Source organism: Penaeus japonicus, unplaced genomic scaffold, assembly GCF_977035675.1.
Source record: "Penaeus japonicus unplaced genomic scaffold, GWHDUDI00000001_assembly GWHDUDI00000018, whole genome shotgun sequence".
NCBI lineage: Eukaryota > Metazoa > Arthropoda > Malacostraca > Decapoda > Penaeidae > Penaeus > Penaeus japonicus.
The window spans coordinates 15,895,763-15,913,017 of NW_028234420.1; the positions used below are offsets into that span (position 1 = coordinate 15,895,763).

The 17,255-nt window shown below is 44.2% G+C and overlaps 1 protein-coding gene across 4 annotated transcripts in view; it reads right to left on the reverse strand.

Moving 5' to 3' along the window:
* LOC122250185 (uncharacterized) overlaps nucleotides 1–17,255 on the reverse strand; it is a 413,508-nt gene that overhangs the window by 45,372 nt on the left and 350,881 nt on the right. The window contains exon 1 of one of the 4 annotated variants that reach the window (XM_043011523.2): nucleotides 1,517–1,859. The exons of the other annotated variants lie outside the window; for them this stretch is intronic. Coding sequence (XP_042867457.2) covers nucleotide 1,517 — 1 coding nt within the window. The 5' untranslated portion in view covers nucleotides 1,518–1,859. Of the gene's footprint in view, nucleotides 1–1,516; nucleotides 1,860–17,255 lie in introns of those variants that run through there. 4 annotated transcript variants of the gene reach the window in all.

Here is a 17,255-nt window from a genome sequence, read left to right on the forward strand (position 1 = left end):
CCTTACCCCAAACCCCTCTCCCCCCATACCCCTCTCCCTTCCCCCTTCCCCCTCCCTTTCCCCCTTCCCCTCTTCCTTCACATCTAGACGCAAGGCCCAAATGTACTAATCCGCGGATGTTAAGAATGCAAGACGTAACTCTAAAGGTGTCTAAGCTTGCGTGAAATGCTCCCCCCCCTTCCCCTTCCCCTCCCCTCCTCTGTGCACATCTTTTTGAGGTTATATATCGTCTTTGCACGAATATTTTGCTGGAGGTGGGTGGAGGTGGTGGAGGTAGAGGTGGGTGGAGGTAGTGGTGGAGGGGAAGGGGGAGGAGGTAGGTGGAGGTGGGTGGAGGTGTGTAGGGGTGGAGATGTGTGGAGGTGGGTGGAGGTGATGGTGGTGAAGGTGGTGGTGAAGGGAAAAGAAGGAGGAGGTGGGTGATAGAGGTAGTGGTGGGCGTGAAAAAAAGAGGAGGGTGACCCAGGAAGAGGAGGAGGAGGAAGAGGAGGAAGAAAAGGGGGAGGGGGAGAGGGGAGAGGAGGTGCAGGAGAAAGATGCTGATTCTGAAGTTTCATTTTTTGCGCTTAGCTTAAATTGTATGTCATCATTATGCTTGTGTTTCTTTCACTGTACGTGCGTGTGTGTGTTTGTGTGTGTGTGTGTGTGTGTGTGTGTGTGTGTGTGTGTGTGTGTGTGTGTGTGTGTGTGTGTGTGTGTGTGTGTGTGTGTGTGTATGTATGTATGTATGTATGTACGTATGTATGTATGTATGTATGTATGTGTGTGTGTGTGTGTGTGTGTGTGTGTGTGTGTGTGTGTGTGTGTGTATGTGTGTGTGTGTGTGGTTGAAGTATGAAGGTGATTGTGAGTATGAGTATGAATATGAGTATGATTATGAGTATGGGTATAGGTATGGGTATGAGTATGAGTGTGAGTATGGGTATGAGTGTGAATGTGAGCGTGAGTGTGAGTGTGAGTGTAAGTGTGAATGTGAGCGTGAGTGTGAGTGTGAGTGTGAGTGTGAATGTGAGTAGGAGTGTGAATGTGTGAGTGAGTGCTAGCCTGCGTGTGCAAGCGTGCTCTCGTTCGTGTGCATGTAATCTGCCAGATCATATCAAAATCCTCTTGACCAAATGATAAATAAAAGCACCAGAATCCCTCACGATAAAAAAAACGAACAGCATTTTTTCCCCTCGTGATCTCTGGCTTGTCAGTCACGTGGCGAAACGTGCGATTTCTTCAGCCGAGAGTCTTAAAGTCAGCAGCATTTTTTACACTCGACTGAGCACGTGCATTTTTACGTGTCAGAAATCATTACGGATTACAAAGCTTCGATGTGCGATCCTCGGCACACTTCGCCATTTCGAAACCCGTGTATTGTCGTGCGGACCTTGGCTGGCGTTCGGCACGTTGTCTATCGGAGTCTATTGTTTCAAAGCGTTCTTAATTACCTCGTTAATGCCATGCGACCGTAGCCCTCCCCACGGTGATGATGTCACTCTGGTAACAATCAAAGAAACATTGATGTATTTACTTGCTCATGCCAGGCGCGTCATCTCACTGTAGAGGCTTCGGGATGGGGAGATTACTTGCTTCCTCCTCTCGCTCTTCCAGCGACTCCCTTCAGATTGCGAACTCACAAAACGAATGATGTTTTTTTTCTGTATTTGCGATTATTTTCATTCGCTCACACTAAACACCGAGTGCGCTCCATGTTTGCTGCATCCGTAGAACTAAGGACATTCGCGCTAGCACTCAAGAATGATCACTGATAAGACTTCAAGTGAACGACTACGAGACAAGCGTGAGGCGGAGTCCCGAGCGCGCAGGAGCGACACCTCTTCGTCCCACTGCGACAAACACAACACTGACGTCTCCCGGTGTGGATCCTGCCTGCCTGCTATGGCGCTCGGTTGCCACACCGGCCTCCGAGAGCGACGAATTTACGAAGATCGTCTCTCCGTTTTTGTGTCGTTTTATTTATTGTTGGGATACTTTTGTCGATCGTAGGTTTAGAATAGAGAGTGTTGGTGTGACTGTAATAGACGAGGATATTTGGAGAGCGGAATAGCGTAGCATTTCCTGTGTCGTGTTTCGCTAACCTTGTCGGAGCGCGGGTAGACTGGGAGGGGGAGGGGGGGAGGGGAACCGGTTGAGAAACGGCGCTATGGAATAATAACAGACAAAAAAAACGTCGATAACGTTTTGCCAACGAACTTCATTAATCATTCATGACATGCCGGGGGAGCTTAAGCCAAGATGACAAACGGTCGTAATGAACCCCGTGGCACTAGAAGATCGAAAAAGCCAATAATAAGCCAAGACTTCGAAAGAGTTGCATTATAGGGCGGGGCGACGTAGTTGAGGCGAAGAAGAGTAGGAGGAGGAGGAGGAGGGGGAGGAGGAAGGGGGATATCATTAAATATGGGTGGGGAGGGGAGGGGAAGGGAGAGAGAGAGAGGAGAAAGACGGGGAGAAGGGCACACACACGTAGGTTATTAGATGGGGCAGTGTGTTATGGCTGGGGAGCTGGAGGATGGTGGTGTGCACTGAGCAAGGAACAGCCAGCAGACCGGAGGCGAAGAGAAGGGAAGAGGAGGGAAGGGGAGACTCACTCTGTGGTTGCAAAAAGGAAAGCCGGAATTAACGGCACTTTTTTTTAAAGGTGGGAATGGAGGTGAGTTTTGGTGTGAATGTCGGGGCGTTTGCTGAGAAAATTGATGGTGAGATTCAGAGAAGGAAAACTTGAATTGCAATTATTGTGTAATTGAGTTATGTTCAATTATCACGTGAACACACACGTGGTCTATAGGACAGAAAAATGTAATGTTATCTAACTATCACATAAGTTTCTGTTCTCTCTCCCTTCTTTCGAGAAACTTGAGACAAATAATCCAAAAATTAAATCTGCATCCGAAATGTCGCTTTTTTGTGTAGGTGCGGTAAGAGCGGAAACACGATGTGTGTGTGTGTATATATGTTTATATATATATATATATATTTGTGTGTGTGTGTGTACATATATATATATATATATATATATATATATATATATATATATATATATATATGTATATATGTACATATATATATATATATATATGTATATATATGTACATATATATATATATCATATATATATATATATATATATATATATATATATATATACATATATATATATATGGTTAGAGAGAGAGAGAGAGAGAGAGAAATAGACAGAGACAGGAAAAAGAGGTGACTGAAAGAGATAAAGTGAGATAAGAAAGATAGAGAGAAAAAAGTGAAAGACCCTGAGTGTGATTATCCCAACCAAAAGAGAGCTTTCGTGTTTAGTAGAACTTGCTAGCACTGTGAAGTAGCCTGGTCCAAAAAGGCCAGGAGTGCTGTCACAAGGCCACACTCCTTCCCTCCTTCTGGTGAGTATCTTCCTTCCTTTTTCTTAAAGGAGGCGCTGGCTGGCTGAGTGCCTTAGAACCACTTGTTTAATAATCAGTATAGATTCCATGGTTCGACGATCGACCTTGGCGTTGAGCCACATTCTAGGCTGTCCGGAACCAAGTTAGGTTGAATCTCGTTGTTAACTGAGTTATCTTCGCGTCTTTAATTAATGATAAAAAAACATAAAAGGATTCACAAGTATCATCCTCCGGCCTAGAACACGTGTATAAAGAGCTACTGAGACGTATCACACAGTCCTCCAGTGCGCGGACGTTGATATCATAAAGATGATAACGTCGAACGAACATATATGCAAAGGGCGTAGACCTACAGTCCATACCCACCACAGCAATACAACGTACCTCCTACCCCCATCTACTGTATGTCGGTACAGCAGTTAAGGTAAAGGCAACACATCGATCAATATGATAACCCCCCTCCCCCTCCCTCTCCCTCTCCCCCTCCCTGACACTAAACCCCCTTCCCGTACCCCTCTCACTCTTCCCTCGCTGTCACTCCCTCTCCCCTTCCTCTCTCTCTCTCTCCCACTAACCCTTCCCCCCTCCTACCCCCCCACCACCCTATAATACAGAGGCCAGGTGAAGTGATATACAGCGGCAGGTCACAATGTACTCACCAACTAACACAAGCGGAAGGGGAAGGGGAAGGGGAAGGGGGAAGGGGGGTGGTAGGTGGGAAGGAAAAGGGAATCCGGGTTACCAAAAAGGGGATCATATATTGTAAAGGCAAAGGTTTGTTAAATGCAATACAAATAGTAATGGAATGTACATATTTCACGTCATGTTTTGACATATTGTTTTATTTCATCTCAACCTGAGCGCTGATTTTCGTTATTGTTTTTTGTTCAGCTGTTCTACCCGGTCACTTCTGAACATGTTCCGGGTGACCAAAGGTTAGTCCTAAGCCTGCAATTATGAACACTGAACAAACTGCTTCTGAGGGTCGCGGCCTGCAGGAAGCTGCATCATGAACGTGGATTAGGATGTGATGCAGAGTCGAGCCCGACCAATCACGGCAGGCCTGTGATGTGACGTCATACAGATACAGTGGGAAGTCCCCGCTGATTGGTTGGCAGTGCGGGCGCCGTGCCAGATGTAAGGCAGGTGTGCAGCGCCAGCCCACGGCCGGCCTCTCTGACACATGTGGTGGAAATGCTGCCAACACTTAGGCGTCCGTTACAACGTGTCGGGCAAGTGGTCATAACGCGACCACTCACCTCGTTACATAAGTTTGCAAATACCTCCTTACTTCCTCCACTTTATTTTAATAACAATTCTCCAACGATAACTTTGAATGCTCCATCTACCACATGGAAGAGATGAGGCTATATTTCTGTTAAGGATTATATACCTACAATAAACTTAACATCATCCGGGAGCTTTTCAACGCTGCGTCCAGATAAAGAGGTGGGTGTCCATGCATAGGGGTGGAGGAGACCGAGGGGGGGGGGGGGGGAGGTGTCCATTCACAGGAGGAGAGGAGGAGATGGGGGGGGGGGGGGGGCAGAGTACCGGTACCGCTTTCATGCCGGTACAGCGCGCGGGCAGCTGCTCCTTGTAGCGTTTCCGTACCTGGGAAACGCCGGGGCAATTTGATCATTTATTATCTGACACATTTATCATTGCGAGTCTAAATGGATGCTGTTTGGATGCTATAACATCAAACGCAATCTGTCACGTGTTACCCGTACGTGTGTGTGTGTTTGTGTTTGTTTCACGTGTTTGTCTGTATGTTTGTTTGTTAATTTGTTTGTGTGTTTGTTTGATTGTATGTGCGTGTCTATGTGTGTTTCTTTGTTTTTGCTCGTGTGTTTATGTGCATGTTGATGTTTGTCTATTCGTGTGTTTATTTCTTTGTTTTTATTTTTTGTTTTGTGTCTGATCATAAGTGTTTCTTTATTTTGTGTGTGTATTTTTGCGTGCGTGCTCATGTTTGTTTGTTTGTTTATGTGCTCAAATGTGCATATTTGTGTGTGTTTGTCTGTGTGTGTGTTGTTCGCATTTACATGTATACTCGCATGTTTGTGCTGTCACGGCGGGGACTCTGAGCGTGTGCGTTTTCGAGATCTCGCTGTTCCCGAGAGTTCTGACCTCTAACCTCTCTTGCCTCTCTCTCTCATTCTCTCGTCACCTTGGTCGCCTCATCAACTCTCTGTCTGTTTGTCTCTGTCGCTGTATATCTTACTCTCGGATTCTCTCTCTCACTCTGTCTCTTTCTCTCTCTCTGCAGGTCTGTCTCTCTCTCTCTCTCTCTCTCTCTCTCTCTCTCTCTCTCTCTCTCTATCGTCCCCCCTCACCTTTCACACACATCTCTCTCCCTCTCCTTTTCTAGTGACTGGAGATTTCCCTTCAAATTGTTCCCCGCCCCCCCCCCCCTCTCTCCTATTTATCCTCCCCCTCTCCATTCCTTTCATTCTGACCTCTCGCTCCTTTTCATTTCCCACGCTCACCATTCACACAGTGCTTCTGTAACTCTTTTTCTCTTCATTTACTCCTATTTCTCTTTTATCCCTCCCCTCCCATTCCCCCTCCCCCCTTTCTTCCTCCCCATTCATTCGTAGACGAAGGGTTTCTGTGTTCTCCTTTCTTTCTCCTACTTCTCGTCTTTAGCGTGTCTACCTTTTCTTCTTCTTCTTTTATTTCTTCTACTTTGTTATCATCATTACTAAAGTATTATCAATTAATTATTAATTATTGTTTCTAGTTTTTAACTTTTATTCTTGTTTATCTGTTTATCAATCTTTATACTCATTGCGTGTTACTCTCTTCGTCTCTAAATACTATCTGATATTTTTATTCTTATCTTTTTTTTTCTTAATTCCTCCCAGTTTTCTTGTTCATCTAATATTTCCCTCTGTCCTCCTGCTTATTCTTATTCTTATCCTTGAATTTCGTCTTCCTTTTACTCCTTCCTGTTTTCCTTCCCGATCATTTCCTCTCCAATCTTTCTCTTTTATTCCCTCTTCTTCTGTTTCTATCGTGCATTCTCTCGTCTCTCATCTTCTATTCGAAACTATTCACACTGACCTTTTTTTATCCGTTATCTTATTGACCCTCTTTCGGTTTCATCTTCAATCTTAACCTTCTATTCCCTTCTCTGCCCTTCTTTTATTTATCCTTCCCTTTCCTTCCCTACCCTCTCTTCTCACACTTCCCTTCCCCCTCTTTTGCTCTAATCTCTCCTCTTCTCCCACTTCCCTTTCCCTTTTCCCTTCCACCTCTTTTGCCCTAACCTCTCTTCTCCCACTTCCCTTTCCCTTCCCCTCCCCTTGCCCTTGCCTTCCCTCCCCTAACCCCTCCTTCCTTCTCCCTTCCCCTCCTGCTTGCCTTTCCCCTTCGGCCTCCGTCAAGGACAACCTCTCCTCGGCCTCATCCCATGGAGATCAACAAGTGCATGACCATAATCATCTCACTGGTGCTTAATTCAGTGCATGATGATTTGATGAATTTATTTTACGAGTTTATCTACGATCGCTTAACTTATTATTATTATTATTACCATTATAATAATAATTATTATCATCATTATTATTATTATTATTATTATCATTATTGTTACTATTATTATTATTATTTTTATTATAATTATTTTTTTTCTGGGGGTCGAATTACAGACTCGGAGGTCGAGGCTTTGGAAATACGAATACAAAAGAGGGTTAGATAAGGCGATTAGAGTGGCTACTCCTCCCCCTTCCCCTCCTCCTCTCAACCTTCATGTTCTCTTCCTCCTGTTTTTTCTCTCCCTTCTCTTCCTTATTCTACTTCTCTTCTTTCCTCTTCACTTCTTCGTCTTCTTTCACCTTCCTTCTTTCATCATTTCTTTCCTTCCATCTTCCTCCTCCTACTCCTTCCCGTCTTCCCCTCCCTCCTATTTGCTTCTCATTCTTCTCCCTCCTTTGCCCTCTCCTGTTCCTCCCACCTCTCACTTCCTTACCTCTTTGCTTTCCCTTCCCTCCCCCCCCCTCTCTCCACTCCCCATACCCTCCCTCCCGCCCTCCCTCTTTCCCTTCCCCTCCCTCCCGCCCTCCCTCTCCCCATACCCTCCCTCTTTCCCTCCTTCCCTTCTCTCCTCCCTCCCTCTTTCCCTTCCCCTCTCCATCCCTCTCCCCATACCCTCCCTCCCTCCCTCCCCTTCCCCGAACCTCAATTGCAAAGTCGACCGCCATTTCAAATGCAAATCTAATGGCCATAAAACATCACTCGACGCCAATCCGTTAGTGCGCGAATCGGCGGGAAACGTAAGGTAAGGTGAGGGGGAGAGGGGGGTGGGGGTGGGGTAAGGGAAGGGGTTGAGAGGGGGTGGGGTAAGGGAAGGGGTGGGGAGAGAGGAGGAAAGGGAAGGGGTGGGAAGAGAGGGGGAAAGGGAAGGGGTTGAGAGGGGGTGGGGTAAGGGAAGGGGTGGGAAGAGAGGGGGTGGGGTAAGAGAAGGGGTTGAGAGGGGGTGGGGTAGGGGAAGGGGTGGGAAGAGAGGGGGAAAGGGAAGGGGGAGAGAGCGGGGTGGGGTAAGGGAAGGGGTGGGGAGAGAGGAGGAAAGGAAAGGGGTGGGAAGAGAGGGATGTGGGGTAAGGTAAGGTGAGGGGGTGGGGTAAGGGAAGGGGTAGAGAGGGGTGAGTGAAGAGGGTAGAGGGGATAAGAGGAGGGGGAGAAGTCGGAAGAAGTGAGACTTGAAAAGGAGAGGAGAGAATGGAAAGTAGGGGAAAAGGGAGAATAGAGAGGGAAAAATAAGGGGGATGGGGGAAACGGAAGGTGGGGAAAGTAAGGTGAAGGGAAGAGGTGAGAGGAAAGGAGGAGAAGGAGGGGGTGGAGAGGTAAGAGGAGGAGGAGAGGTAAGAGGAGGAGGAGAAGGAGGGGATGGAGAGGTAAGAGGAGGAGGAGAGGTAAGAGGAGGAGGAGAAGGAGGGGGTGGAGAGGTAAGAGGAGGAGGAGAAGGAGGGGGTGGAGAGGTAAGAGGAGGAGGAGAAGGAGGGGGTGGAGAGGTAAGAGGAGGAGGAGAGGTAAGAGGAGGAGGAGAAGGAGGGGGTGGAGAGGTAAGAGGAGGAGGAGAAGGAGGGGGTGGAGAGGTAAGAGGAGGAGGAGAAGGAGGGGGTGGAGAGGTAAGAGGAGGAGGAGAAGGAGGGGGTGGAGAGGTAAGAGGAGGAGGAGAAGGAGGGGGTGGAGAGGTAAGAGGAGGAGGAGAAGGAGGGGGTGGAGAGGTAAGAGGAGGAGGAGGAGGGGGTGGAGGAGGAGGAGGAGGAGGAGAAGGGGGGGGAAGAGGAGGAGGAGAAGGAGGGATGGTGGAGGAGGAGGAGAAGGAGGGGGTGGAGGAGGAGGAGGAGGAGGAGGAGGAGGAGGAGGAGGAGGAGGCGGAGGAGGAGGAGGAGGAGGAGGAGGAGGAGGAGGAGGGGGGGCGGCAGGAGGCGGAAACTGTAGAGCCGAAATAGAAATCTTTCTTAACAGAGAGAGTAACTCTTTGCGTTCGCCTAATCGGTATGCGGGAACGACTCTCCGCGTTTCCAACTCCCTTTCCCCCTCCCCTCCCCCTTCACCCCCCGGGGTGTCTCACCATCCCCCTTCCCCTTCCCTTCACCCCCGTCAATCCCCGTCTCCCCCTCCCTCTTCCCCTTCCCGCCTCCAACCTCCGTCTCACTATCCCCCTCCCCCTCTCCCCTTCCCCTTCCCGCCTTCAACCTCCGTCCCACTATCCCTCCCTCCCTCTCCCCTTCCCCTTCCCCTTCTCCCCGGGGTTCGCTAAACCGTCAGATTAATTGCGATTAAATCCTCGAGGTGCAGAGAAACGAGGGAAAACAAAATAGGAGTTTTCGTTTCTGATGTAATTTCGGGCCGATGCGGAAATAAGTGTGGGGGAGGGGGAGGGGAGAGGCAGGAGGAGAGGGGAGGGGAGGGAAGGGGAGGGGAGGGGACGGAGGGCGGTGCAGGGATAGCAGGCATGGGGGAAGGGCGGGAGGAAGAGAGGATATGGGAGGGAAAGAGGGAGGGAGGTGAAAGGAGGAAAATACTAAATAAAAAAAAATAAAATCAGAAGAAAGAAAAATACAGAGAAATAAAAAAAAAAAAATAAAGAAAGTAAGAAGAAAGAAAAAAAAAAGGGGAGGGATAGGAGAGGGGAAGAGAGGAAGTGGAGGAAAAGATAGGGCAAGGGACAACATAGAGGAAGAGGAGAGAAGGGAAAAGGAAACAGAAGGAGAGAGAAAAGGGATGGGAGGGGCAGGAAGAGAAAAGATAGAAAAGGAGGGAAAAATGAAAAGCTGGAGAGAGAAAGAGGGTGAGAGGGGAAGGGAAGGTAGGGAAGGGGAAGAAGGAAGGAGGGGAGAAGGCAAGGCGTGAAGGAAAGGGAAGGGGGTAGGGGAGGGACGAAGGTGAGAAGGGAAAGATGTAAAAAGAAAACAAAAAAGAAGCAGGAGAGAGAAAGAGGGAAAGGGAGAAAGCAGACAAACAAAGGATACACAAGAAAAAAGAGAACTAAACAGATACACAAAAAGAGACAGAAGGAAAGAAAGAGATGGAGAGGAGGAGGGGTTGGGGGGGGGGGTAGGAATAAGGAGTGGGGTGTTAAAGAGGGAAAGAGCTCGAGGAAGTGATTAAAGGAAAGGTAGTTGCAACGAGCTAGCAATTACTCGAAGAGACAAGAGGTCAGAGTTACAGTAATGAGGTCGGTACTTTAATTGCAAACTCGGTGTTTTGGTCCTTTAATTGTCGGGAAAGTAGTGGTTGTTGAACAGGTAGTGATTTTGGGGAATGGATGATCTTGCTTGCAATCTCTTGAACTGATGAGTTATGGTGATTTAGTGAGTGATAGGGGAAGGAATTGATGCTGTGGGTTAGGTAATAAGTGTGGTTTTAGACGGGTATAGTTATGTGTATTGTTCATTGCTTGGAAAAAAATATATAAAAAAATTAAATAAAAAAACAGAACTGGAAAGCGGTGACAAAAAAGAGAAAATATGAATACTAGAAATAGATTCACCGAAAAAAGCCGCCCCCCCCCCCCCCCCCCCCCAAAAAAAGGGGGAAAACAAAATTCTCATCACATCACCCGGCAAAGAAATCCGAATCTGTCAGAGACGCCATATAACCTTGCGCAAGTGACATTTCTTTTTTTTTTTCTCTCTCTCCCTCTCTCTCTCTCTCTCCACTCTTTTTTTCTCTCTCTCGCTTCTCCCAACTCTCGTCTCCCTCCGTAAGAAAAATCTTCAAATCATCAAGCAATCTTCTCACATGGCAGGAGGCATGACAAGGCGTGATGAAGGGAAAGCCAATTCTTTAAGAACAGCCATTTGCAAATTCCTTCAGGCTTCACACACTCCGGACCTTTTGTACCTCGAGGATTACAATTCGCGCGCAAATCTCGTCTACGTCATAGGAGAAGGGAGCATTTGAATAATTTATAGGTTTATATTCATTCTAATCTATAGATTTATATTCATTCTACCTCTTCCACTTTTTTTATTCTCTTGATATCATTCTATATATACATTTATTTATCTGTCTATTTTCTTTACTCTCTATGATTTGGTTTTGTGGTTAAAGAAGAAGGGAACATTCGAATCATCTATAGTTTTATATTTACTCTCTCTTCACTTTTTGTTTCTCGTGATCTCATTCTCTTAATGTATTCTTTTTTTAATTCTCGATGATTTGGGTTTGTGGTCATGGAAGGGAGTATTCGAATCATCTATAGCTTTATATTCATTCTACCTTTCTCACTTTTTATGTCTTTTACTTTCAATATTCACTTATTTATGTATTTACTATCTCCATATAAGAGCTATGGCGTATTTTTTCTTTAGAAGGACTTTGACTTTGGTAGTAAGAGACTGGTAGTAAGAAGTGTATACGAGGAGTGTGTGTGTGATGTGTGGGGTGTGAAGTGTGTACGTGTGTGTGTGTGTGGGGGTGTGTGCTCGTGTGTGGGTGTGTGTGTGTGTGTGTGTGTGGTATTTTAATATATAGTTCGATAGTTTTTATATATATATATTATATATATATAATTTGTGTTATATATTTTTAATATTATATATATGTTGTGTGTGTGTATGTGTGTGTGTGTGTGTAGTGTGTGTGTGTGTGAGAGTGTGTGTATATAATATATATATATATATATATATATATATATATATATATAGTATTCATGTGTATGTATATAACACACACACAACATATATAATATATATATATATATATATATATATATATATATATATATATATTATATATATATACACCCTACATACACACACACATAATAGTATATATATCTATATACTATATATATTTATATATACTATATAAAACATATATATATATATTATATATAATATATGTATGTATCTATATGTGTGTATATATATGTATATTTTTATATATATATATATATAATATATATATATATATTCTATTTATATATATATATATATATACTGTATACATATACATATATAATGTGTGAGTGTGAGTGTGAGTGTGTGTGTATGTGTGTGTGTGTGTAGACGCATGAAAAAGCAGATGACGGAGATAAATAGCTGTAGCGATACATAGAGATAAACAGACAAGTAGGTCGATTAGAGCAGATTAATATAATTACACAAATATACAAAGACAGAATGGTAAAATGTTACGCAAACTTACAGACAGAAGATAAAAGGTACGCAAGAATGTACGCATATATAAGTAAGATAGACAAACTGCATAGATACACATAAGGAAAGAGAGAGAACGAGAATGAGAGAGAAAGAGAAAGAGAGAGACTTAGGATGGGAAACGAGACATAAAGTAAGCCAGATAGGTAGATAAAATATTAGATAAATAAATCCAGAGACCAATACAGAACATCAGAAAGTATTCTAAATTTAATATTATATATACTCCTATTATATATATATAATATCTATATATATATATCTATATATATATATATATATTGTTATATAAATATATATATATATATATATTTTGTACATATATGTATATGTTATATATATGGATGTTCGTTCATCTGTATTAATATATATATATATATATTAATACATATATATATAATGTATATATGTATATATGTATAAATCTATTAACCACTATATATGCAAATGTATGTATATAAGTAAATATATAAATATATATATATATATATATATAACATATGTTTAATATATATATTAAATATTTACCGATGTATATATATTTATATGTATATCTATGTATATATATTCTATATATCTATAAATATCACAAATTATTTAAACACTTGCAACATATCATACACCAATAATTTACCACCTTTAAACAACTATAAAAACCATAATATACATAACATATACCTCATATAACCATAACAGAACACCAGTAGATTATGATACCGAAAAAACATCGCCCAATATTAGATATTTTTTCCGACCCCTTTCTTCGCCCTCGCTAAACGCCCACACTCATCAGTTACAAGCGACGTATGGTCGTAATTAACCCCGGATGGCCATTAGTGTGGTTTACGTCGGGGATAATTACCTAATTAACTTTTGCTGGCTTGCCCACGTGCCATTTGGGTGTGTGCTGAAGGTGGGTAGGTGGGGAGGTGGGGAGGGAGGTGGGTAGGACCTGAGGGGAGGGGGGTAAGGGGAAGAGGGGATGAGGCCGGATGTTTGGATGGGGAAAGAAGGGGGCAGATTTAGAGGGGGGGGGGGTATGAAGGGAGGGTTTGGGAGGGAGGGGAGGAGGGGGAGAAGGTCGGTTAAGTGCGTTTGTGTGGGGGGGGGAGGGGGTGAAGTGTGTGGGGAAAGATGAGTATAGGGGTCAAGCATAAATGAGAGTTGGAGTAGGGTGTAGAGGTGTATATGAAAATATTTTTTTGTTGTTGTGGGGGGTTGTGTCTGTGCTTTTTTGTGTACGCATTCCTCTGTACGTGTGTGCGTATATGCATGCGTTCACGAGACCAAGTGTACGTGCGCGCGGACAAAAATCGCTTCGTCACGGTCTTCAACATGCCAATTTACAAGCCATTGCTGTGTATTTGTTCATTCACATGTACTTGTTCAGCCCATTGTGTTCGCTCACTAAACTGTGTTTGTCCAGTTCCATGTTCACTCGTACGTAGTTAGTCACTTCTCTAGATTTGTTCATTCTCATGAACTTTTTTAACTCTATTTGTTCACTCTCATAAAATTGTTCAACTATTTTTGTTTTGTTCAACCCAAGATACGTGTTTAACCCCATAAAATTGTTCAACTCCTGTTATTTGTTCAACCCAAGATGCGTGTTTACTCCCATGTATTTGACCTACAATGGGCGTAATAGTAAGAAACCATAATGAACACAATCATTTTTCATTCAGTGACGAGAGATATAGACACCTCCCCCCCACACACCTTGACAGCTCGTCTAATGACATGACAAGGTCAACATAACGTTATTGGCAGCATTCCACTGTGGTTGGTTCATCTCCTATAATACCCCTCCTTCTCCATACCACCCCCGGTCCCCCCCCCCCCAATACCTTGGCTACTTTCAATCACGCCCATACCTTACTTCTGTCCTTCCCCTATTCCTATCACCTTCGCATATGCCCCTCCCCCCCTCTCTGCCTTCTTTTTTCTCCTTTTCACCTCCTTTCGTCCTTCGAATCCTATCACTTTCTACACACACCCCCCTCAGCTCCTCCTCCTATCACCTTCAAGAAAGTCCCCTTCCAACTCCCCCCTCCCCCCGCACTCTCCTATAACCTTTTGCTGTGATCCCTGCCTCCTTATCTCCTAGAAAGTCTTCCCCCTCCTATCATTTTCTAGTGACCCCTCCTTCCTCCTATCCCCTTCCAAAGAAGCCCCGCCTCGTCTCCCCCTATCTATCAACATCTACGGTGCCCCCTTCTCTCTCCTATCACTCCTATTACCTGCCACAGCGCCCCTAATCCCACCCCGCCCGGTCTCTCCCCCCCCCCCCGCCTCCTATCACCTTCTACAGCGGTCCCTCCTATCACCTTCCACAAAGGCTCCGCTCCCGTCTCCCCCCTCTTATCCCCTCCCCCTTATACCCTTTCAGCTACTTACCCCCCCCCCCATTTACCTCCTGGCTATGCGGGTGTGTCTGGTGTAGAAGAAGGACGACCTTGCCAGCGGCTTCTAGCACGACCCCCTCCACCCCTCCCCCTATCCCCCCTCCCTCCCTGCCCTCGTTTCGTCTCCTTCTCTTGCACATCCTTCCTTCCCTTTATTTTTTTCTTCTATTCTCTCGTTTCTCTTTCCTCCTTGTATCCCTCTTCCATCCCTTTTTCTTCCTTCCCCTTGTCTTCTATCGTCATCGTTACATTTATTTCACTATCCACCGCAATCCTTTCCGTTTTTTCTGTCGTATAAATTCTCTCTCTCTCTCTCTCTCTCTCTCTCCTCTCTCTCTCTCTCTCTCTCTCTCTCTCTCTCTCTCTCTCTCTCTCTCTCTCTCTCTCTCTCTCTCTCTCTCTCTCTCTCTCTCTCTCTCTCTCTCTCTCTCTCTCTCTCTCTCTCTCTCTCTCTCTCTCTCTCTCTCTCTCTCTCTCTCTCTCTCTCTCTCTCTCTCTCTCTCTCTCTCTCTCTCTCTCTCTCTCTCTCTCTCTCTCTCTCTCTCTCTCTCTCTCTCTCTCTCTCTCTCTCTCTCTCTCTCTCTCTCTCTCTCTCTCTCTCTCTCTCTCTCTCTCTCTCTCTCTCTCTCTCTCTCTCTCTCTCTCTCTCTCTCTCTCTCTCTCTCTCTCTCTCTCTCTCTCTCTCTCTCTCTCTCTCTCTCTCTCTCTCTCTCTCTCTCTCTCTCTCTCTCTCTCTCTCTCTCTCTCTCTCTCTCTCTCTCTCTCTCTCTCTCTCTCTCTCTCTCTCTCTCTCTCTCTCTCTCTCTCTCTCTCTCTCTCTCTCTCTCTCTCTCTCTCTCTCTCTCTCTCTCTCTCTCTCTCTCTCTCTCTCTCTCTCTCTCTCTCTCTCTCTCTCTCTCTCTCTCTCTCTCTCTCTCTCTCTCTCTCTCTCTCTCTCTCTCTCTCTCTCTCTCTCTCTCTCTCTCTCTCTCTCTCTCTCTCTCTCTCTCTCTCTCTCTCTCTCTCTCTCTCTCTCTCTCTCTCTCTCTCTCTCTCTCTCTCTCTCTCTCTCTCTCTCTCTCTCTCTCTCTCTCTCTCTCTCTCTCTCTCTCTCTCTCTCTCTCTCTCTCTCTCTCTCTCTCTCTCTCTCTCTCTCTCTCTCTCTCTCTCTCTCTCTCTCTCTCTCTCTCTCTCTCTCTCTCTCTCTCTCTCTCTCTCTCTCTCTCTCTCTCTCTCTCTCTCTCTCTCTCTCTCTCTCTCTCTCTCTCTCTCTCTCTCTCTCTCTCTCTCTCTCTCTCTCTCTCTCTCTCTCTCTCTCTCTCTCTCTCTCTCTCTCTCTCTCTCTCTCTCTCTTATAGAGAGAGAGAGAGAGAGAGAGAGAGAGAGAAGGAGACTGACGAGAGAGATGAGAGGAGACGAGAGACGATGAGAGGAGAGAGAGAGAGAGAGAGAGAGAGAGAAAGAAAGAGAGAGAGAAATGGAGAGAGTGAGAGAGAGAGAAAGAGAGAGAGAGATAGAGAGAGTGAGATAATGAGAGAGAGAGAGAGAGAGAGAGAAAGAAAGAGAGAGAGAGAGAGCAGGTCACCGCCTGCCAAGAGAGAAGCAGTGCCAAGGGTAATTAAAACGGCTATCATCTCATCAACAGATATTTACCACCGAACGCAAGCTCATCTAAAGTTCTAGTTTTGTTTCAAGAAACTAACTAAGAGGGAGAGAGGGAGAGAGAGAGAGACGTACCTATATTATTTTCAGTCTCTCAATCCCTCCTTCTCTCTCTCTCTCTCCCTCTCTCTTTCCTTTTCCATCTCTTCACATGCAAATAGCCACCTAAAACAAACGAAGAAGCAGTTCACAATAATACCACAGCCAAACACCGAAGAGGATAAATGTCAGCCTCATTGAACACCCAAAAAGAAGAAAAAAAAAAAATCACATACCGATTTACGTCACCGACATGGCATTTACTGTGACAGGTCAAATGCTCAAGGACACAAATATCACTTTTATCTTAACAGTATCATTATTATAATCATTATGATCATCATTACTATTATCATCGTCATTATTAATGTTATCATTATCATTACTATGAGGGTCGTTATGAATATGATTATCATCACTGTTATTTTCATTAATTAAATCTTTATAAGTATCTTCATTATCATTACAGTCAATATTATTTCTGTTATCCTTTATCATCATTATTATCCTCATCATTATCTTTATCCTTATAGTTATTATCCTTATCATTATCATCATTAATACCATTAACATAATCATAACTATCATTATTAAAGATTTTAAATTATATTTTCTATTTTACATTACGAACAATTACACTATATCAGGATAAAACACTAAAATGAAAAGAAAAAAAAACGATAAAATTCGAACACATCTGGAGATGATATTCGATTCCTTGAAGTCACGAGTTAAGAGGAAAAAAAAGGATTGAAAAATAATATTAATTCTATGTCCTCGACACGATTACAAAAAACAGGCGTTTTGGGAATTCCCTCCATCACGTGTGACAGGGATGTTTGGTATGCTTATTAACGGTTAAAGTATATAAAAAAAGGAAGAAAAAAATAATATATACATACATACATACACACACCCCACCCCATACATACACATATAGACGGATAGATAGATAGGTAATGGCTCGTATCTTTCCAGTAGTTACACAGTCGAAAAAAAAAAATGTTAATCCTGAAATTTCACAGAATATAAAAAAAATCCATCGACAAAAGATAATAAAAATCAGGCAATTAATCCGAGTTCTGCGCATT